General features: G+C 45.7%; 2 protein-coding genes across 5 annotated transcripts in view; one reads left to right on the top strand and one right to left on the bottom strand.

Annotated features, from left to right (window-relative positions):
* Positions 1-22,641, bottom strand: part of CRYL1 (crystallin lambda 1) — a 97,042-nt gene extending 74,401 nt beyond the window's left edge. Inside the window, exons 1-3 of one of the 3 annotated variants that reach the window (XM_006267734.4) lie at positions 22,518-22,641; positions 19,718-19,825; positions 1,671-1,797 (exon numbers count right to left, since the gene is read on the bottom strand). In XM_006267734.4, coding sequence (XP_006267796.2) covers positions 1,671-1,797; positions 19,718-19,825; positions 22,518-22,567 — 285 coding nt within the window. In that variant the 5' untranslated portion in view covers positions 22,568-22,641. Of the gene's footprint in view, positions 1-1,670; positions 1,798-19,717; positions 19,826-20,844; positions 20,940-21,939; positions 22,111-22,517 lie in introns of those variants that run through there. The other 2 variants (XM_019481971.2, XM_019481970.2) reach the window with 2 other exon arrangements.
* Positions 1-22,833, top strand: part of IFT88 (intraflagellar transport 88) — a 131,837-nt gene that overhangs the window by 6,068 nt on the left and 102,936 nt on the right. The window lies entirely within an intron of this gene.

Genomic DNA, 22,833 nt, shown 5'->3' with positions numbered 1-22,833 from the left:
ATTTATAGTTAAACTTCTATTGCAATAAGACTATCGAGAACCAAATTCACAAATGCCAAAATGCTACAAATAACATATAGGCTGTAATAAGGCTAGGGAAACTTCAGAACAAGAAATAGGAACTTTGAACATTTGGTGTTCAGTGGGCGCATCCACACATGCAATTGATGCACCTAAATTTTCTGTACAGAAAATCCAGGCACATTAAATTGCATCCCCCACACACATCTGAACATGCTCCTGTCAGGAGCAAATTTGCTTCTGATGGGAGTGATTCAGACTAGGGCTGCTCCTGCCCAGCCTGCCCCTCCTGCAGCAGCCAGGGAGAACTCCAGGCTCCTCCTGGGGCCAGCCTTGGACTGGCAGGGGCCACAGGGTCTGCTCCCGATTTCCACAGGGTGGAGAAAAGCTGTTTGGCTGCTGGACAGCCGCCTGCCAGCCATGTGGAGATTGAGATGCCAAGCCGGGACAGCTATCCATGCCCCCCTGTGGCCCTCTCCTGCTTAGGCTGACTGGGACCAATTTGCTCCCAGTCAATGTCTACACATGCACTTTGGCGCATTACTTGAATGTGCCAATTTCTAGTACCTGTATTTACAGGTACTAGAAAATGCCACATTAGACTAATCTACTGCACAGTAATTGCTGTGCACATGTAGGCAGTAACTTTGTGTAGATATACCCTATGTGGACTAAATCTGAGAGCATGAAGCTATATCTACTTCTAAAGTTAATGAGAGCTTCACCTTAAAATTGTATTCTATTTCACAGCAATAAGAATGGTGCAAATGAGAGTTGATGTACTGGGGAGGTACCTTGTTTTTACCTTCTTTAGAATCTCTTGCTGACAATTTTTTCTTGCTCCTGCCTCCTACAGCATTCTGTGCACATCTTATGAATTCTGAGCAGTTATTGGAAGTCCTATTAATGCAATTATACCACTTTTTATATTTGTTCTGCATTTTTTAAATACCCATGATTTACAGATTGGAGAAAAACAGCACACTCTCTTCTATATTTGCATATGGCAAAGGACACAGTATAAACACTTAAATCAAACAGATTTTTCCAACTTAAATAGTTGCTTGATATATCAGGAATAAACCACTGATTAATTTGAGACTCCACTTGGTTAAATTATAACCCAAGAAAGCAAAATTTCCAAACCTTAAGTAGGTGAGAGTACAAAAAGTTTCACTTGATTTTACTAGTTTGCTCTGAAGTTCAGTTACACAGTCCTCTATAGAACATTTTACCCTAAAAATAGTTTATAAATGCAGAATGTTAAATAGAGAAGCATATGGTTGATTAAAACATTTTTTGTATTTGTTCAAAATCAAAAAAGCAAATAGAATTAGAACTTAAAAGATAAAATGTTCTATCAGTTGAACTAGAACTTTAAAAATATACACAGTTTGGAGTATAATTGACTTCTGGTCTCATATCAAGTGTTTTGAAATGGTCTACCGGAAGGATTAAGTCCTACAGGAAATGAGATACAGTAGATGCAAGGAATACTGATCTGAATTAGTCTAATAACTATGAGATAATATTTAGGTCTAAAATCATCAAAATTTATTTGCTGTTTTAACTGAGGTTGGCTAGAACATATTAGTAAGGCCAGATGAAATACCTGTTTTTTGCTAGGAACAGTCAAGTATTTAACTTACCTGAATGAAAGTGGCACCCTCTAGTGCTTCTTTTAAGTCTGAACAGCCATGGATGAGAGAAAACTGCTTCTCTGCACTCAGCATTCCTTTCAGCATTCCTGACTTTTCCAGCTCTCTCATTTGCTTGCTAACAGAAACAGAACACACATATAGTTATACTACCAGCTCTTTTTACTACTTCAGAACCACAGTTAAGTCCTTCAAATCTAAAAACATATAATAACCTTACTGTGTTTTGGCTACTTTGCAATGCCACCTTAGGTACATTTAATAAGTTTTAAAAAGTGTTGCCAACAGTTTGAATCCTCTCAGGTAAAGGAAAGGCAAGACAAGGAGAACAGAGGGGAAACCAACAGGATAGAAGTGGTAGAGAAATGCACACAACCTGGCCTTAAACTATTACTCTATTTGTAAATCATGTATGAAAATTGCTTAAGTTTCTTAGAGCACAGCTTGTGCCACTTGTCAGTATTATCAATCCCTAAATAACAGCAATTTCTGTATTAAAAGTACGGTTTGGGAGATGACTAGTTAATAAGGAAAGCATTCTATCGTAGAAAAGCCTAGTTTGATAGGGAAAATATTCTATGGAGAAATAAGTTAAAAAGTTTTATAAAGTATAGAAGGCAGAAAAAAAATGCACCCTCCAGCTGCTCAGAGAGCAGAAAAAGTAGACTACCAACTGACAGTGCAAGACTTGTGCTTTAATTTGTACATGTGATCTTGCATACAGAAATATCCTAATTAGCCATGTGTACATCCAGTTACATTATTTGGCAAGGAATCATGATAGTTAAATCAGGCCATGCAATCCTATGTATTAATTTCCTTTTAATGTGATGCAAAAATGTTTATACAAGCCAGGTTCAATTCCACCTGTACTTCAGACCTCCTTTCACTTGTTGTGTCCATCCAGCCTCAATGTCCTGTCCTTTTCCTCTTATTATTTCTAATGCATAAGGCTCCAGCAGAAGATTGGGTCTCTGGTGACTTTCCTTAAGCACCATAAAAAACACACAGCAAGAGAGTTACCACACTGAAGACCTTATCTAAGTAAACCAGACAGTGGGTAAAATGAATTGCCTGGAGGCACAGCAGGTCTGTGGCAGAGCCAGAAACAGACTGCAGGTACCTAGGGTCCCTTCTTGTCTTTTTTTTTTTTTTTAAACAACTGCTATATACTCCTCTTGGAAACAGAATGGATATTGCCACCCTTAGACACGTGTAGTACAGTAAAAGCTGCGTTATCCACCACCTTACAAGCTGGCATGCTCTATTAGCCCACATGAAAGGTAAAAGCAAAACCGGAAGTGCTTCCAGTTTCGCTGAGCCCCCCACAGTCCAGGGCATATCAGCCTGCATGGGGCCTGCCTCCTTGTCCCTTGGGGCCCGTAGGAGAGGCGGCGATGTAGGAGGAAGGGCAGCGATGCAGCGGGAAGAGTGGCGATGCCCCGGACGTGGTGCGAGAGGCGGCGACCTGAACAGGTAAAGACGCCTGTCCGGGCCTTTCAGTTAACCAGCATATTTTGTTATCCAGCATCCCACATTCCCCATGGGTGCCAGATAACAAAGCTTTTACTATATATCCTAGTGAGAGCCCTGGGCTGCTAGAGTACTAATGTTCTGTTTGCAGTGGTAGCAGATGACAGAACAAGGAGCAATGGTCTCAAGTTGCAGCAAGGGAAATTTAAGTTGGGTATTAGGAAAAAACTCTCACTAGGAGAGTGGTGAAACACTGGAACAGGTTATCTAGAGAGGTGGTGGAATCTCCATCCTTGGAGGTTAAGACCCAGCTTGACAAAGCCCTGGCTGGAATGCTCTAGTTAGGGATGTTCCTGCTTTGACCAGGAAGTTGGGTTGGACTAGCCCCCTTGAGGTCCCTTCCAACCCTCATTTTCTACGATTCTGTATCTGTTCCCTGACCAAGCTGCTGCTCTCCTTTCTGCTTCCTGCCTTGTGCTCCCTACCTGACTGGATGCTCTGCTTTATGCTCCCTGTCCTATTTACCACTGTGCTGTCTATCCCCTTCCCAATCTGCTACCTGCCACATACAGGCTGCCTATGCCACTTCTGGCATTCATGTGGTAGGTTGACCACCCCTGCAATAAGGGATTTGTTATCAATCTTATTCCCTCACTTTAAAAGGTATATTAACTGATGGCTGAACCAAATGAACAAAATGGAGCAAACTATGTCTTGGGGGTAGAAAAGCATGAAGCCACTTCTGACCTGGAATGTACCAGATGTTTATCTGTACTCTGGCTTGTCATTTTTAATAGCTCTTTTCCTACTGATTTTAGCCTTTTCTTTAAAATAGATTCAAGTAATTGTTGTGACTATCTCTAGGAAAGCCTTATTATATCATACCCTACAGTGCCAAGAATGAGAGATAAAAATGGATCAATTACAGCAATTTTTAGCTTCTACTCTAAGAAGTGCTGTGCAAGTCTGGATAAACAGACAGACAATGACATTCCTATTGGGTCTCAGGTGGCAGTATTACAAATTGAATCCTATAATTCATTCTTTTTGTGAAAGAACAAAACCAGAAACTTGGAAGGGGCACAACATTTTTTAAGTCAGTTTGACTTAAGGGAGTTTTGGGGAGGAATTCAGCATATTAAAGATCCTAATTTTATATAAGGACTGAAACTTTTCTCCTGTTCATAAGTTTTCACATTTATGTTCTGCAGGCCAAACAGGCACTGAATTCAGCCCTTTCCAACTCCTGAAACTTAGAACGGCCAAAAATTCTCTGATGGAATGTTTTTCAGAGAATGCCATTTTGTCATAATCAAAGCGTTTCATAGGGACAGTTTGATTTCAGAGTTTTAACAGAACTCAGGCATGTTTTCAAACCTGCCTGGCTCTCTGCCAGCTCGTCTGCCTGGCTCCTCAACAGTTCAACCTGGCTGCTGGGGAGTCCAGACTTCCAAGCTACTGTCTCTTCAGAAGCTGTCTGGTAGGGATAGACAGCAGAGAGCTTAAAAGCTCCAAGCGCCCAGGCTCCACTGCCAGGTGCCTGGTGGTCTGTCACATCGGGGATCCCCAAAGCTCAGAAGGCAGCTGGAGAGGCATTCCAAAAGGAAGCCAGGAGCTCAAGAGATCCAATTCTAATGCAAGCCAGGACATCCAAGCTTCTGGCACCCCCACATCTTGCAAGATAGACTGTTTTAAGGAATCAGCAGTCCATCTCCCAAAAACCAAGACTCCTAGCTCAGCCACAACTTCCAGCTTCTGGTTCATCCTCAACCTGTCGGGTAGGATACCAAGAGACAAAGCAGCCCGGAAAGTCTCAGTATACAACTATACTTCCTATCCCACTCAGCACTATGTCAAAGTATGCTGTGCACTGCATGTGTGTTATCTCCTGAATCAGCAGCCTCACAGCAGCAGACAGGCTAAATAGCTCTGCCTCTTATCTAGGGATGTAAATAGCAATTAAGTAAGTACCCTTTTAAACTCCCCTAATGTTATCAGTTAAACAGTTAACCAGTAACATGTATTCAGCTGGGATCGGCCCCTACCTGTACTCACTTGTTCTCTGGGTGGCAGCAGTGGGCTGGGAAAGCGCCTCACCTGCTGAAGTAGCCCATGGCTTTATGGGACTGTGGTGAGGTTTGCTGCTGTGCCTGCAGCCATTCCCAGCCCCAGGCAGCCACAAGCTGGTGGCAGCAGCAAGCTGGGAAAGCCCCTTGCCCACTGCTGCCACTGGTGTCCAGCTGCCCAGGAGCAGGAGCTTCAGGGTGCACAGAGCCCTAGCCTGACTCATTGCTGGCAGCAGGCACACCTGTGCCTCGGGGCAGATGATGGGGAAGGAGCCAGGGATATACTGCCACAAGAAGAATCGTGCCCCTCGCAGTTTCCCTGCCATCCATCCCAAGGTACACTTGCACCAGCCACTGGCAATGAGCTAGGCCGGGGCTCCACAAACCAGCGCAGCTGCTTGAAGCCTCCCCACTACCTGCCGCAAGCAGCCTGGACTCCAGGTAGGCCCCCGCTGCCAACCACAGAACCCAGGCTGCTTGTGGTAGGCAGCAGGGAGGCTGCAAGCAGCTACACTGGGGTCCATGGAGCCCCAGTTGAGCTCATTGCTGGTGGCAGGTGCATGCACACCTCAGAGTGGACATCAGGGAAAGGGCCAGGCCTGTGCTGCCGCAAGAAGGACCAGGCCCCTCTTGGCTCCCCACATTACTAGGTACTAGTCCCTCCTCCCCCTTCTTGCTCCTCCCTCCTTCCTTCTTGCCTGCCCTGCCTCCTTCAGAGACATTGCACCGTTTCCCTTTCCCCCACTCTTCTCTACTGAACTGCTCCCCACCCCATGCTAAATGATAACTGGTGAGATATTATTAGTTATCAACATGTAAACATTTAACCATTCACATCCCTACTCTCATCGGAGATAAATACTTAAAGGCAAAAGTTGTTGTGGGTGAGGAAGATACTGTGATACTCAGAAGCTTATCTAAAGTTGTGCACAAACATTCAAATAATCCAAGAGAATTCTCCGAGTTTTGTTCTCCTGGTAGAAAAACTTACTCAAAGCCCCATGTACAGATATTCAAATGTTGAGGCCCTGAAGACTGGAGAGCTTGCAGTGCTAATACTGCAGCAGAGGGGTGACAGGGCTGTGTACATAATCTAGCACTAGCCAACTGCCTGTCAAGAATGACCGGGGGGGGGGGAGGAAGGGGGCTGGGATGCAGTGCTGCCACCTAACATCCCATGCTGACACTGTTCTGCCTCTTGCAGCACCACTGGCCTCAGCTCCCCCACCCCGTCTGGTCCTCAGCACCACTTCGGAATCATGACGGCGCTCCCCCATGCTCAGAGCACTCCAATTGTCTGTTTCCATCAGCCAATCAGAGTGCAAATAAAGCACTATGGACAGACAGACAGACTTAGGCTTTTATAGCATTAGATACTCTGCAGGCTCCCTTAGTACGCCTAACAACAGATGGCAGCAGTACATAGGGCAGCCCTGATGGGCAGTCTGGGCCAGCCAGTTGTCAGCCTGTGTTTTCCTCCAGCACAATGTGGGGATTGTGAAGGGGGGCACGTTCTGCTTTCTGCTGCAACAGCAGAGTCCAGCAAGAAACAGACACACCGTCTTCTGGGGGAGGTGGCGGGGAGGAGGAGAAAAACTATTGCACTGCCTTGCTGTTCTAATAGTGAAGAAGATTTATTACCCCTTGCTTGCAGCTACTGAGTCAGTTGTTTACCCATCTTATAGTAGTTTTGTCTAGCTCACATTTCTCCAGTTTGATTGTAAGTAGGTCAAGTAGGACTCTGTCACAAGCTGAAGACCAAATACACTATCAACTGCATTCTCTTCTTCCACCCAACAAGTTATCTTGTCAAAGAAGTAAATCTAGTTTGTTTGGCACAATTTATTCATAGTAAATTCACACTGGCTGCTCATAATCAGTCTTTGCTGCTTCTACTGCTTAAAAATGGATTACCTTGGGAAGTTACTGGAACATATCCTAAATACTGAGGTGAAGTTAACTGTTCAGTATTGCCCCGGTCCTCCTTTTTCCCCTTTTTGAAATCACATTTTTAGATTAATCAAGTCAGCTCCATATTCTAATTAGAACGCTCCAGCATGGCCTTACCATCATGCATATAAGCCCCTGTATGTTTTAAAATGGCTACGGGGGCACTTTATGTAAACTTCATCAAATGAGGTTTAAATAAAGCATCCCACAGCCAATTTTAAATGTGTGGGTAAGGCATTTTAAATTAGAGCATTTCTTTAGGAACTGCTCTAATTAAAATACACCCCCCTCACCCCCCACACACATACCCAAGCACATGTAAAGGCAGCTCTTTCCCAGTCCTCTAGTACCTTACCTATTTCCTCTGCCAGATGCTTCAATACTCTGAGGTGCAGTTTATCACCCTGCTGACTTGAATTCATTCAGACCCATCTAAAGCTCTGGCTTTCTTCTGTTACCTCATCCCTCAGCTTGTCACCTTCCCTAACCAAACAGTCTTTATTAGCTGTCTGGTTGCAGCCTAATGTTTTGTAAAAACTGATGCAAAGAAGTTTTCCTGGCATCTTCTATTAAGAATTCACACTGCCTATTTAAAAATGGACCCACAGCTTCCTTGATCTTTCTTTTCTGGTCAACATATTTATACTAGCCAATTGTCCATCAAGAATGACAGGGTAGGGGGAGGAGAAGAGCAGGCAGGGATGCAGCCCATGCCCCTCCTCGTCTGGGCCCCCTCCCCCCTTCCCTCCTGCTGCTTGGGGTCTGGGCCCGCTCCCCCCCTCCCTGCCACAGCTAAACCAGCTCCATCCAGCTAGCCGCTGCCTGCAATATAAATACAAGGCAGCAGAGGGTGCTATGCAGCAAAGAGCATCTTTTAATAGGCAAACAGTTCTCAACATGAACAGCTTACTGAGATGAAGGATAATGTATCAGTTTCAGTTTGTCAGAAAGATAGACAGAAGGTAAACCAGGGTGTGTTTTGGCACAATCTCAATTTAACTGCTTAGGAAATCCATAAACTAACCTTGCTTTTTGGAAGCTGAAACACTCACTGGCCTAATCTACATTTCAAAAGAGCAGATCTAGTTAAAGAAAAAAATTGTTACTAGAATTTATTAGCACAGAGAGAATTCACTAAAGCAACATCTGAAACAATTTTTATCTGTCTACCACTATTGTCTAGAGACCCCGACAAAGATCAAAGCTCCCTTGTGATAGGTGTTACATGAACAACAACCAGGGTCAATCCAGGATTTAACTCAAATTTAATACAAAGAATATGGAAAAGTAACAGAAATGTCACAAAAGGAAGCTTACAAGAAGTGGGAACTTGGACAAACTACTGGGGAGGAGTATAAAAGTATTGCTTGGGTGTACAGAGATAAAATCAGGAAGGCCAAAGCATAATTGAAGTTGTAGCTAGCAAGGGACATGAAGGGTAAGAAGTATGTCATCAACAAGAGGAAGATCAGGGAAAGCGTGGGTCCCTTACTGAACATGGGAAGCAACTTGGTGCCAAATGATGAGGAAAAGGCCAAAGTACTCAATGCCTGTTTATACCTCAGTCTTCACTGGCAAGGGCAACTACCAGATTAGTGCACCTGGAACACAGTTTGGGGAGAAGGTGAGCAGCCAACAGTGGCAAAAGAACAAGTTAGGAACTATTTAGAATAGCTGGATGTGTACACGTCCATGGGGCCCGATGCAGTGCATCCGTAGGTGCTGAGGGAGTTGGCTGATGTGATTACAGAGCCACTGGCCATTATCTTTGAAGACTCACGGCAATCAGGAGAGGTCCCAGATGACTGGGAAAAGGAAAATACAGTGCCCACCTTTAAGAAAGGGAAGGAGGAGGATCCAGTACAGACTAGCCAACTTCACCTCAGTCCCTAGAAAAATCATGGAGCAGGTCTTCCAGGAATCCATTTCTAAGCACTTGGAGGAGAAGGTGATTAGGGACAGTCAGCATGGATTCACCAAGGGCAAGTCATGCCTGACCAACCTGACTGTCAGTGGCAACGTGTAGGGGGTGCCCGGGGGTGCACATGCACCTCTGAGAGCACCGGTGCACCTCCTGACGAGCCACACTTGCCGCCCGCCCCCTCCCCCGCAAGCGCTGGCCAAGGAGTGGAGTGCTGTGGCGCTCCCAGAAGCGGCCGCAGCCGCTTCCAGAAGTCGCATTTTATTTTTACTAAGTTTGTTTTTCCTGGCAATTCCGTGCCAAAATTGTGGAGATAACCATTTTCACAGGGCTCACAGAAACTGGTTTCTTTCCGTGGTTTCTGAGAAAAATGCAAAATTGCAAATAAGGTAGATCCCTAATTATTCCCCTCTATTTAACACTAGTGAAGCTACATCTGGAGTGCAGTGTCCAGTGTCCTGTCCCCCCCAGTCTACAGAAAGGATGTGGACAACTTGGTAAAGAGTCCAGCAGAGGGCAACAAAAATGGTTAGAGGACTAGGACATATGATTTTAGAGGAGAGACTGAGGGAACTGGACTCATTTAGTCTGGAGAAGAGAAGCCTGGGGGGGGATTTAATTGCAGCCTTCAACTACCTGAAGGGTGGTTCCAAAGAGGATGGAGCTAGACTGTTCTCAGTGGTGGCAGATAATAGAACAAGGAGCAATGGTCTCAAGTCAAGTTGCAGCACGGGAAGTTTAGGTAATTACTAGGGGAAAAAAACCCCTTATCTCACTAGGTGGTTAGTAAAGCACTGGAACAGGTTACTCAGAGAAGTTGTAGAATCTCCATCCTTAGAGGTTTAAGACCTGGGTAGACAAAGCCTTGGCTGGGATGATCTAGTTGGGAATGATCCTGCTTTGGGCAAGCGGTTAGACTAGATGACTTCCTGAGGTCCCGTCCAACCTTAATTTTCTATGATTCTAAGTTCCTTAGGTTGCACAGAAGGTCAAGGCAGAGATGTGGCAATGGAGAGACCTAAATTCAATCTTGGGCCCTAAACTTCCTCCCCTTGATACTAGCAATCACCACCATTACTTCAAATAATTTGTTTTTTTGCTTCTTCAATGTACTAAATATTCCTTAGGGTGCACAGATAAGAGATTTTTGGAGCTAATACTGATAGCCAATTTTTAAGAAGTAGCACATCAGCTGATACCGATCCAATTTCCGTACCAGCCCAGCAGCTTGGAAAGCTGCGTGCAGCTGGTAAGTCTGGTGTGGTAGAAGGGGAGGGGGGAGGGAAGGGGTGTGGAGAGGCAGATCATGGTCCTCTCAGGAGGGAGGAGTGGGGCTGGAGCAAGTGTTGCTCAGCTAGGGCAGGGCAAGGCAGGCACAGGATGGAGCTGAGGCTTGTCCAGGGGGTGCAGGGTGGGGGGTGTTGGCTCCTGCTGCTGCGCACCACTGGTCCAGCGGCTCCTGCCACTGCTCCCACCGCTCGTCAAGGAGGGCATGGGGCAGGGGGGGAAACACATGCCTCCAGATCTTTCCGGCCCGGCCTGCCCCGCCCTGCGCAGATTTGGGGGCATTCCCCCCCATGCCTTCCCAGATGAGCTTCGGGAGCAGCAGCGGGAGCTGCTGGATAAGCAGGCAAGTGTCCGGGAGCCGCTGGTCTGGCAAGCAGCACGTAGCAACAGGAGCCACCCTCCCCACAGACCCAAGATGAGCTGCAGCTCTGTCCCGCTCCTGCTCCACCCCAGCTGAGCAGCGCTTGCCCCAGTCCCTGCCTCAGCCCCACTACTCCCTCACTGCGGGGGCCTTGATCTGCCCCCACCAGTCCCTTCCCTCCCCCTCCCCTTCCATCACACCAGACTTACCAGCTGCACACAGCTCTCCAAGCTTCTCTGCCTAGGCGCTGCGCTGCAGCTACGTGCACTCATGGGCATTTAGCAGCCAAATTATTGCCCACATCAAGCCAATTTCTGATATGAACAATTTTCTTTATATCAATGCTGATCCAATATTGAACCGATGTATCAGTGCACCTCTAGTACTATACATCTCTTTAATACTTTCCTACTGTTCTTTCTTCTCTACCTGGAGACAGGCAAACTATGACAGAGCTCAGCAACTTTTCAGAAGCATTACAGAAAAATGCTAATTCTATGCTTGCGCATTTGTTCCATGACAAAGCCAAGAGACTCCTGAAATAATCTGAAGATAAGGATCAAAATAGCTCTGTTTAAACAAAATGTATGTCCATTATAAAGGATTAAGAAATTTGATATCACTCTCTGTGCTTTACCACAAGCATTTAGTATTTTCAGCTGCTCTCCAAAAGGTGAAAACATTCTGGCATTGCAACACAAGTGAGAGGGTACAACACAATATCACTTTACTCATGCCCTGTTTCTTATCCTCTTCCTCTAAAGCAGGAGTGTCCATGGGAGTGGTCCACTGGCCAAATAGGATCCATGGACCCCTTCACAGTTGGTAGGGTAGGAAGGGACCCGAGCAGATCATCAAGTCTGACCCCTTACCATGGGCAGGAAAGAATGCTAGGGTCAAATGACCCCAGCTAGGTGATTATTTAGCCTCCTTTTGAAGACCTCCAGGGTAGGAGTGAGCACCACTTCCCTTGGAAGTTGGTTCTAGATGCTAGCTGCTCTGACTGTGAAGTAGTGCTTCCTGATCTCTAGCCTGAACCTACTCTCAGTCAACTTGTGGCTATTGCTCCTGGTAGTGATCAGGGAAACAGGGTCTCTCCCATTTCACGCTGGTCCCCCCTGGTTAAGTTTACAGACGGCCACCAGATCCCCTCTCAGCTTTCTCTTGTGGAGGCTGAACAGATTCAGGTCCCGTAGCCTCTCCTCGTAGGGCCTGTCCTGCTGCCCCCTGATCATGCCAGTGGCCTTCCTTTGGACCCTCTCAATGCTGTCCACATCCCTCCTGAAGTGCAGTGCCCGGAACTGGATGCAGTACTCCAACTGTGGCCTGACCAATGTCGCATAGAGGGGAAGGATCACCACCTTGGACCTGCTCCTGATGCATCTATGGATGCATGACAAGGTGTGGTTAGCCCTACTGACTACGTCCTCATATTGGCGGCCCATGTTCATCTTGGAATCCATAGTGACTCCAAGATCCCTTTCTGCCTCTGTGCTGACGAGAAGGGAGTTCGCCAGCCTATAGCTATGCTGCTGGTTCTCTCTCTCTAGGTGCAGTACCTTGCACTTGTCAGTATTGAATCCCATCCTGTTCTCATCCACCCACCCCTGTAACCTGTCCAGATCTAGTTGTAGCCTGTCCTTCCTTTCTATAGTGCTCACTTCTCCCCACACCTTCCCGCCTCCCTACCTTGCCAGCATGACAAATTCTGTGCACACGGTGCCTGCTCCAGGATTCACGTTGCATAGGGTACCTGGAGACACAGTATCCAGCATGAATCCTGAACTGGCTGAAGCAGGTATCATGTATGGTGTGCATCCTAGACTAATTGCAGCGGGCACTGTGCATCCTGGGCCATACATGGGGCTGGTCCAGCACAAGTCTTGTGTATGGCATGGGTCAACAGACCCAGAAACACACTGGGGCCTGGATGACAGGGCTCCACAGGTCAGATCCAGCCTGTGGGCTGTATCTTTGACACCCTTGCTCTAAAGCATCTAGTTGTCACTGTCAGACAGGACACTGGGATAGATGGATCTGCAGTCTGACCCAAGAAAACAATTATGTTTTTAAAGAGAACGTTGTATTACCACAAAAATTCTGTTGCTAATGATCAATATTTACTTTACTAGTTTGTCAAATGGATTATGTTCTGGGGCACAAAACAACCAACCCAATTAAGTAAGAATAGTGTTCAGGTACTGGTTTTAATAGTTTTCTATTTTGTATCTTCTAAAATTTTAGTTAGAGGAGGGGGATTTTTCTACTAATGCTATCTTTTCTTTTCCTCAAGATAATAAGTCCCCAAATAGTACAGGTTTGAAGCAGCACTCACTTCCCATAAGACAACCCCAAACATATGAAGAATGACTACTGTTTAAAATTTCTCATCATAAATCATGGCAATGCCAACATGGATATCTCAATTCTCACACTAGCTCTTTCCAGAGCACCTGCAGAGGACTCCTCTCCAAGGAATTTCCCAGGAGATGCTTGCTGGCTAGCATACAGCAAGAATAGCAGCAGCAGCTAAAGCAGTGTTCAACAGCATCAGGAGTCAGAGTTACATTTCTCAGTGTCATGCCCCTTCAAGGATTTAGAGGACTGGAGGAAGTCAAAGGAACAGCCCTGGAGAGCAAACTATGTTTCCTATGGGATCTCAGAAAGCTCTCTACTTATTTGGATTTGGAGAATGGAGGAAGGAGTGGGGGGAAAGGAACAAATGCAAGGAAACATTTTTTATTTTGTCAATGCTTTTCAAAGAAAATCAAAAGCATAAAATCAGTACAACAAAACTGCAGTAGTATCTTGAGTGATGATAAAATTGATCAAATTTGTCTGGACACTAATATCAATGAATTAGACGAATAGGAATTGGTTGTATATCTATTACTTTATCTTGCCTCTATATCATTAAGAAGCAGTCAGAGTACAATTTTGCAAGAGTTGGCCACATTAGGAGAGTTCCCTTCTGCAAGAACACAGATCATTATGCCTATATTTTTATTTCAGACAGCTTCTTAAAACAGTGTACCTATTTCCCCCGCACAATTCATTTTTTCCAATAATGTAAAACAAATTTTTTTGTATAGAACACATGAATCAGTGACCTAAGGGTGAGTTGGGGAAATGCATGTCAGCACAAGCAAGTTGTAGGATTAAATCAGGAAAAAGGTACTTATTTTTTCTTCTAACTCCCCTAACTTTAAACTTTAGCATACTGTACTCATAAACCAAAAAGGCTATTACTTGCAGGAAAGGAATTTAATGAATGGCAAAAAGTTCAAGTTAATACAGAGTTCAGGAGACTTTAGCAAGCACTATGCTTTAGAACTGTTCATTAATTCCCATCAACAGAGCAGTTCTAGGGTGTCCTATCATAGCAAGTCTTCAATAAGACAGCTCCTAGTATTAGTTCTAACTGGGTGCATGTTGTTTTTAAAGCATCCCTCCACTTCCCACTTGCTGTGTCAGGGCTTTAACTTCCCTGTGCTTGTCAACAGTTAGATGGGTAGAAAATCTGTCATGCATAGTTATGTTTTAGTAAACTTATCCCTGTTTTTGGGGTCTGCTGCGTGTGTTCTCTCCACTAACAACACCAAGTTTCAACACTTCTTACTGTAGCCTCAGGTTTCATGAGTCTATCAATTATTTCTTGGCATACAAGTAATCTGTTATTCAAAACACTTCCCACAAGGTATACCAGTATTTTAAAATTTCAGTTACTAATACTGTTACTGAGTCAACTTTATTGATATCCTACTTTCCCTTCAATCTCCTCTCCCGTCACAGACAACCAAGATGGAAATGTCTATTTTGCACATACATACATGGAACTAAACTCAGTTATGGAAGATTTGTGAAATCCCTGAAGTGTTTTCAACCTAGTTCTCTCAGTTTCCCGTCTAATCATACTAAAAATTAAGTAATGATTAATAATACCTCCCCCTTTCAAAAATAATGTGGCAGCTGAAGTCATTCCTTAAAAACCACTGGCCCATGGTAAAAAGGATGATCTGGGAACTCTATTCTTCCAAAACATTCAAATTTCTTCCAATTGTTTTTAAGCAGTTACATACATTAATTTACTGCCACATGGATGAATAGATGTTTGATACAATGGCTATAGTGGAACAAGTCCATGTAAAATGTTAAATCCTAGTATCGTCCCAAAGGGGTTTTTTTCTAAACTATCATAAAGGGAGATAAGGAGATCTAATAGCACTAGTTTTATAAAGCAGAAGTAGGCATCTTTGTTTTGCAGGAAACGCATATAACAGCTGCTCCTTTCCTTTCTTCCTTGGGGGAACTATCATGCAGCGAGAGGATCAAGCCCTACATCTACATCCAAAAACAGAGATAGATTAGTGATTCTCAACAAGGGTGACAGGCACTACAAGAACCTTTCAAAGGTGCTGTGGCATGGGTACCACTGCCACACCCAAGTAAAAGTTCCCCACATACATGATGTAGTCAGACGAGGAAGGGCTGTGGTACACACATGCTTCTGCCTCCATTAGGGTTATCTGATCAGCCTAAGAGCAGGTGTTTCTGACTGCTTTGTCTTGGCCCTTCCCAGTCCAACCCTGCATGGCATCTCCCAAACTGGACCAAGAAGGGCTGAGGCAAGAGCAGGTGTTTCTTCCAGCTTTCAGCTTATGAGGTAATGTATGAGGAGTATATGTATGTTACAGTCTTTTCTGGTCAGGCTGTGCACAAGGCACATGGGGCACCCTGTCTGAGGCAGTGACAGCAGCACCACCCCTGTTGAGAAACACTGAGATAAGCTGAGGCAGCACCACAGTGGTTCTCGTTAGGGGTACCACCAAATTCAAAAGTTGTGGAGAGGTGTCCTGAGTTTAACTAGTCTCAGAAATGCCTCTGGTCTATAGATGTACAGCAGGGCTGTCAACCATATAGCTTGCAGGTTAACTTTGGGTCATGGAGCCTCTCTATCCAGCCCACAGGCTACTAGAAGACACCAAAAGTTGGACTCTTTGGCACCACTGGGTATAGCTATCAGCAGTAAGCCAAGCTTGCTATGCTAGACTTGCTATGCTATGCTTGCTATGCTAGACTTGCTGAGACTAAGCTTGCTCTGCCACTCCCACCCCTGCCAGACACTGCACTGGCCTCCACTGCCATCAGATCCTGCACTGTATGCCTCTACCCCCACCAGACACCGAGCTCCTTTTGCCCCCACTCCTGCTGGATCCTCCACTGTGTCCCCACCAGACCCTGTGCTCCATCTGCTGCTGGACCCTACAGTGCCCCCATAACCAGACCCTCCACTGCCCCCATGGGACCCTGCATTCTGGCCACAGCTGGACCCTGCATGGCTGATACTGTGGGACCCCACACTGCTGCTGTGGCCACTGCAACAACTTTCATGCCCCAGGTTGGATCCAGCCAGCAAGAAGCCCTACTGTCCAGATCCCTTCCAGGTCCAAAGGTGGGTTTGATGACCTTGCTATACAAGATAAGCCACATCAGTAACTCAGCATGATTTACAGCAGGGAGTCTTCTATAAACTCAACACAGTAAGAGCTATTATGCTAAAAATGCACATTTTAATCAGGAAACCTGCCAGCTGACATACCTGTATTACTTGTTCTCCATCCTAACTACATAGTGCTTACCTGTAACTCATTAAGCTATTTGCTTTGATTAAAAATACGCTACACCAGGTGGTTTCATAAGTTCTAATTATATATGTACAGGTTATATACAAAATAGCATTTTGAACGGTGTTGCCTTTCATGTCAGAGTACCTTGAAGACCAAGTCTTACAGGAAAGGGACTTAAAAAAACCCAAACACATGCACACAAGCACACACACACACCCCTAACTCGTCTTCTCTGTCATTCATCCTATAAGCTTCTCATTTCTAACCCTGAAGTCCTTGTGTGAAGTCCTGACTCCATTAAAGTCAAGGAAGTCAGTGTGGTCAGCACATCACTCTTGCTTTTTCTGATGGTCCTGTAGATAGCCCATTACCTCTAGGTCCTGTAGGTAAATGACAGATACCACAGGTCCCAAACTTGTGACCCTAATTCCATGAGCTGGGATTCTGCAGCTCTGAAAACGGATGTTGCTTGGTTTTGTAAACATGCCACTCACTCAGCCTAACAATTCTGTAGAAGGAGGAGTTCTAACTAAGAGACACTGAACCACATGGGAGCACAGACAAAGAAAATAAAATCAAATAAAAAGGATCAGAAATGCTAGGTTCCCTCCTCATTGCTCCAAATGGCCAATGGGGAAGCAGGAGAAATCTGAGGTAGATATTGCCACAGAGATGACAAAGAGAGACAGGGAAGGGATGAAGAAATAGCTCCAGCCTCGTCCATAGCATCAAACAGTGCTGCAAGAAGCCATGAAATAGTTATGGTAACTAGGAGTGCATCGATAGAGATTTTGGGGGCTGATACTGAATGCCAATTTTTAAAGGAGGCATATTGGCCGATATGGATCCAATTTCCAATACACAGCCCTGAAGCTTGAAGAGCTGCGTCCAGCTGGTAAGTCAGTTGTGGTGGAAGGGAAAGGGGGATGCAGATCAAGGCCCCTGAGGTGAGGGAGGAGTGGGGCTGGGGCAGGCACTTGCCCAGCTGAGGCAGGGCAGGGTGCCGGACGGAGCCACAACTTGTCCGGGGGGCGTGGGGTGGGGAGGAGTAGCCCCCACTGCTACGTGCACCCCAGGAGAGCACAGGAGGGGGTGTGTAACCCCAGAACTGCACAGGGTGGGTTGGGCTGCGGGTTTGGGCTGGGGCTAGGGTTGCACCAGGCCCTTCCTGGAGGGGGCTGGGTGGGCAGCACCAGCACTGGGAAGCAGGGCTACGGGGGGCAAAACTTGCCATAGCCCCCTGGATAGTCTCCCCTCCCAGTGCCACCGCCACCTGCCCTGAACACAGCTCCAGCCCAATCCCCACACGCTGGGAAGAGTCCCGGCCCTAGTGGCAGCTGCCTCCAGTGGCAGCCCACCCCCACGCCCCAAGCAGATCCAGGGGCACACGCCACCCCACCCCCCATGCCCTCCTGGGGTGCACAGAGTGGCGGGAGCCACCCTCCTTCCCCACGCCCCCCAGACAAGCTGCAGCTCCAGCTGATCAGCACCTGCCCCAGCCCCAGCTCCACTCCCTCATAGCAGGGACTGTGATCTTCCCCCCCTACACCCCTTCCCTCCCCCCTCCTCTTCCACCAGAACAGACTTACCAGCTGGACACAGCTCACCAAGCTGCTGGGCTGTGCTCCTTGCTGCCTACATGCTTCACCGCAGCTGTGTGCATGCACGGGCATTTATCAGCCAAATTAATCGGCCACATCAGGCCGATTTCCGATACAGTCAATTTTCTTTATATCAGTGCTGATCCAAAATTGGACCGATGTACTGGTGCACCTCTAATGATTGCAGAATATATGGTCTCACCAGCAAGTGTGAAGCTACATCACAAACCTCACTAAGAGTAGGCTTTTTGTCCACTCATCATGCACATCGACAGCAAAGAGAGGCAACATGTCCCCTAGCAGAAGCAAACCTCTGATCACTGCCCACACCATATGCCACTGCAACCCCAGGCACAGCACTAGCCAGTTAGGTCTCTGTGATAGACAGGCATGTCCTAAAAAGCACAGAGTAAAAGAATCTGCAACAGCTCTGGCCTCAGAGGAGTCACCGAACACATTTTCTCTGTTGTGGACCCTGTTCATACTGGGCTGCCTGAGGAGTATTCAGCTACAACTCTTTTTGAGGACTACTTACTTTTCCCACAGCTGTGTCAGCTCAGCCTACACTTCACCATGGAAGGAACTACTTTTTATCTTGAGGTGGAACATCTGGCTCATGGTTTCTGTCGGTGCATCTACACAAGATGCTGACTGCACAGTAGCCTAACAATACTGCGCAGTAGCACATCACAGCACTAACAATACTAATACACTACTGCGCAGTATTATTAGGCTACTGTGCAGTAGCGTCACTTAAAAAATATTTGCTGGTGCTATTGCTCAGTAACTCCAGCTACTGTGTATTTATTTAGTTCTTGTATAAGCAAGTACTAAATAAACATGCAGTAACGTCTTTTGTAGAAGTGCCCTGTGATAAGCAAAGCACACAGAATTAAGGTCTGCATAGCTCCAATGTGACAACGTGTGTGTGTAAAGTTTTAGTTATGCCTCCACTGGTATAAAGACTAAATTATGACTAGCCTCTTTAAAACATCTTTCTTGAGGTTTTAAAATTCTCATCATAACCAGCCAGTAAATTACATCATTAGTAAGAATTCCTGTCTCACTAGTTGCAGGGGTGTAGGTTGTAGCTGTGTTGGTCTAAGGAAATAGGCAGACAAGGTGCCTTGGGTGAATTTGATATCTTTTATTAGACCAACCCAAATAGCTGGAGAATAGTTATTAAGCTTAATATATATTCTCCAACTATTTGGGTTGGTCTAATAAAAGATATCAAATTCACCCAAGGAACCTTGTCTGCCTATGTCTCACTAGTTAGCACTTCTAGACTTTTAATAAATAGATAGAACACTGATCCTTGCAAGTAACTGCTGAGAAACTGCCTGATTAACATCTGTCCATATTGAAAATTGGGTATTTACACTTTGCTGCCTTTCCATTCAAAAGCCTCTATGTTGATGTTGTCACCTTACCTTTGTAACAAGTTCTCCATTGTATTTCTTTTTTTACATTATGAATTTGCTACATGTATAGCTGGACAGTGACTGAAGTTTTCAATAGGAGACTAAAGTTAAGTTTCTAAACCTTTTTTAAGGGCGAAAAGGTGTTTTTACAAAAGCAACTAGTGACTTTACACTGACTTTACACTTCAGAAAATCCCAAAGCTAGAAGCCTAAAAAGTGAGGTTCATTTCAGCCATTTCTTTAAAAATATTCTCACAGATTAAGAAAGTGAATGTAAAATCTATTGTGATGCCAGCTTATCACAAGTCAAAGAAGTCAGGTGACCTACCTAATGTTTTCCAGGGCACTTGTTATCTGCTGTTGCACAATATCGTACAGTATCACTTTGAAGCCTCCTGAAGCAAACACCATCGCCCAGCTGCGGCCAATGAGTCCACTAAAAAGGAAATAAAATAAGTTTATTTGTGTAACGGCAAAGTTCACTTCCGGACCATCAGAATGATTTGATTTAAGTGAGAAAAGTCAACACTTATTTGGAAAAAGGGTATGTTAAAGTAAAGCAAAAATGTTGATATGCCACCATAAGTGGCCATAAGATAAATAATCAGGAATGAACACACCTTTGTAAATGGTTAACTGTTGCTGCGCAGATAATAAAGGAAGATTTATTGTTTTTTTTCTTTTGGGCTGTGGCTGAGGTGTGAAGGGAGAGTGGAAAAATTGTTGGCAATTTTAAAAATTTAAGGCAGGCTCTAAAGAATGTGGGAAGTCATTAAAAACATAGGCCTCCATTCAGAGATGCACCTCCTACGTAGTGTGTGGTACTGCATGGGGAGGAGCAAAGTTAGGGTTTAATTACAGTCTAGGTCCACCCTCAGACACTAGTTAAAGCAGTTTATTAACACCTAGCCCTCAAGCATCTCCCATGCCAGAGACTGTGCAGGATTTATTCATCAACTGTTTTTTGGCACACTGCATGTTGCAAGCTATGACACAAAAGTGCAGAAGACAGGAGAAAGCCACAATAAAAACAGCTCATATTTCTATAGTGCCTTCTCTCCCAGAATCTCAGAGTGATGCACAGACACTAATGAAATACATTTCACAATATATATTAATCTCCTTGGCAAATGGAAAACCTAAAGTTTAAAATGGTAAGGTCAAGCAACTTGACCAAGATTACATAGGATGTCCATGATCAAATCCAAGTATCCTCACCTCCAGTTATGTGCTTTTAAATTATCCCACCTGTTTCATCTCCTTGTTAAATGATTAACTATTCTCCTATTTTCTTTTAAGGTGCACAAGTGCCATAGCCTTGTATGTTTCAGTCTAGGAGACTACATGATCAATAGCGAAAGAAAACACTGGGAATAAAAGTGAGAACAGGCAATAAATAGGCCAAAGAGAAGAGGAAGGGAAAAAACCATAACAGGAAAGAGATATTGCTCCAACCTTGAGTTAAAAACTAGAACAGGAAGTTTTTTCAAGGAATCAGTGGAAATAATTGGAACAAAAATAGAGTCCAATTTCATGATTCATGTTGCAGAGTAAGCTCTTCCCTCCTCCCTTTGCTCTGAAGAACTAGATATGATACTGTTAAGAGAAGGAAGAAATAAACACAGGTCTCACCATAGGTAATTACCAAACACATGCAGATAATGGATCAGACACATGGCCAAGCTTTGTACCCTTGTAGCCATGGTGCCCTTTCTAATTAGTGGCCCCTATTTTAAGTGTTTCTTAAACCAGATGCAGTTAAGAAAGTGACACTGTCATAAAGACTTTTCCAGAAAATCTGAATAGCTTTTGGGGTGGAGGTAGGTGGAGTTATGCACAGCTTTTGCTATGCACCACTTTAAAGAAATGCAAGGTATTTGAATATGCTCTTTTTGAACTGAGACGGGTTTCCCTGTCAATTTGAAATGTTTACTTTTGGAAGGCAGTAGAAAAAATTATTCAAATGGCAAGTTTCTAGTTCATAACTCCTTTGCATTACGATACTTTCAATATAAGAAGAAATACATACAGTACGGAGTTCTGAAAATAGGTTCCCCCTCCTTTTTAAAAAATCAAGTTTATAGTAGGCAGTCAGACTAACTAATTTTTTTTACAGTCTCCATTTCATGCACTGGATAGCACACTTCAAGAAAAGTCCAGTGAAATGTCAACACACTGCTCCAGAAACGCAGGGGTTTAGCCTTCATTTCAGGTAGCTGTGCTGTGCCACACTCCCTCACAACAGTCCCACTTTGTTGTAAGCCTCCCTGTACACTTTGCATAGCATACACACAGAACAATCTTCAGCTTGCCAAATGGCAAATACTGGGGAACTGAGTGCCACCAGTAACTGCTAGCTTTGCCACTGTCACGACAGCATAAAAAAAATGCCTGAAGACCTCTGATGGTCTCTCAGGAGGCACACGGCAGAGGACTGTAACAGTTGTGCCTTCACCACTCCTACTGCAAGCCACCGATGGTCAGAAAATAACTAGGAAAGAAACAAACAACAAATACCTCACACCTTACAAATATGAAAAGTTTCTTTACCTTCAAAAACACAACAAAATGCAATCCAGCAACGCTACGCATTTGCATCTCGTTCCTGGCAATTATGCTTGTGAAATCACACTTCTAAGGTCCCCTGTGTGCTTTGGGGACATCACCGCTCTGGTTTTTCACTTCCACTTAGCGCATATCTGTTTTGCAACCAGCGACCACCCAAGAAAACGAGGACCCACTCCCATACCCACGCAGCGGCTTGCTAAAAGTAAAAGCCACGCAGGGCTGCACAACGGAAGGGGATCCAAAGACCCATGGCAAGTCAGGCAGGTTACAAGCAAGAAGAAGGGCTGGCAGCTGCAGAGTCATTTCAAGCTTGAGATTTGCAGCTGGCTTTTCCCCCCAGTCACTTGGGCTGTGGTGGGACGGCTCGTGCCTGCACCCGGGGCTGGCAGCGACGCCGCCTGGCAGGGACCCGCCGAGCAGCTCCCGTGGCAGGTCCACCCGGAGCGCCCGAGCTCAGCGCTTCGCCCTGCCTGTGACAGCCGGGGGCGCCCCGCCGCCGCCGGCGCAGAGCAGGGAGCTGCTTGTCCCCGGACGCTCCGCACGGGCAGCACTGCTGTTACCTGCCGACAATGACAGCCCGGCCGGCCGGCCCATCCCGCGGGGGGTCCATGGCACTAGCCCGGCGCCTCGCGCAACCTCCGCCTCGCAGACACCCGTGTTCCCCACGCCCCGCCGCGGGGCTGTCACAGCCGCGCTCATTGGCTCCCGCTACACGCGTTCCTATTGGCTGCCCCGAATCAGCTGCGCCTATGGGGCGCCGGGGCTCAGGTCGTCGTTGGCCCGACGGAAGGAAAGAGGCGCGGGCAGGCGCGCGGGCGCGAGAGCCGAGCCCGGCAGCCCGGGCGGAGACGCGCTTCGCGTACTGAAGGCAACGCG

This window comes from Alligator mississippiensis, chromosome 1 (assembly GCF_030867095.1).
Source record: "Alligator mississippiensis isolate rAllMis1 chromosome 1, rAllMis1, whole genome shotgun sequence".
Classification (NCBI taxonomy): Eukaryota; Metazoa; Chordata; order Crocodylia; family Alligatoridae; genus Alligator; species Alligator mississippiensis.
Note: the sequence above shows the minus strand (reverse complement) of the source record. Positions and strands in the feature narration are given on the sequence as shown.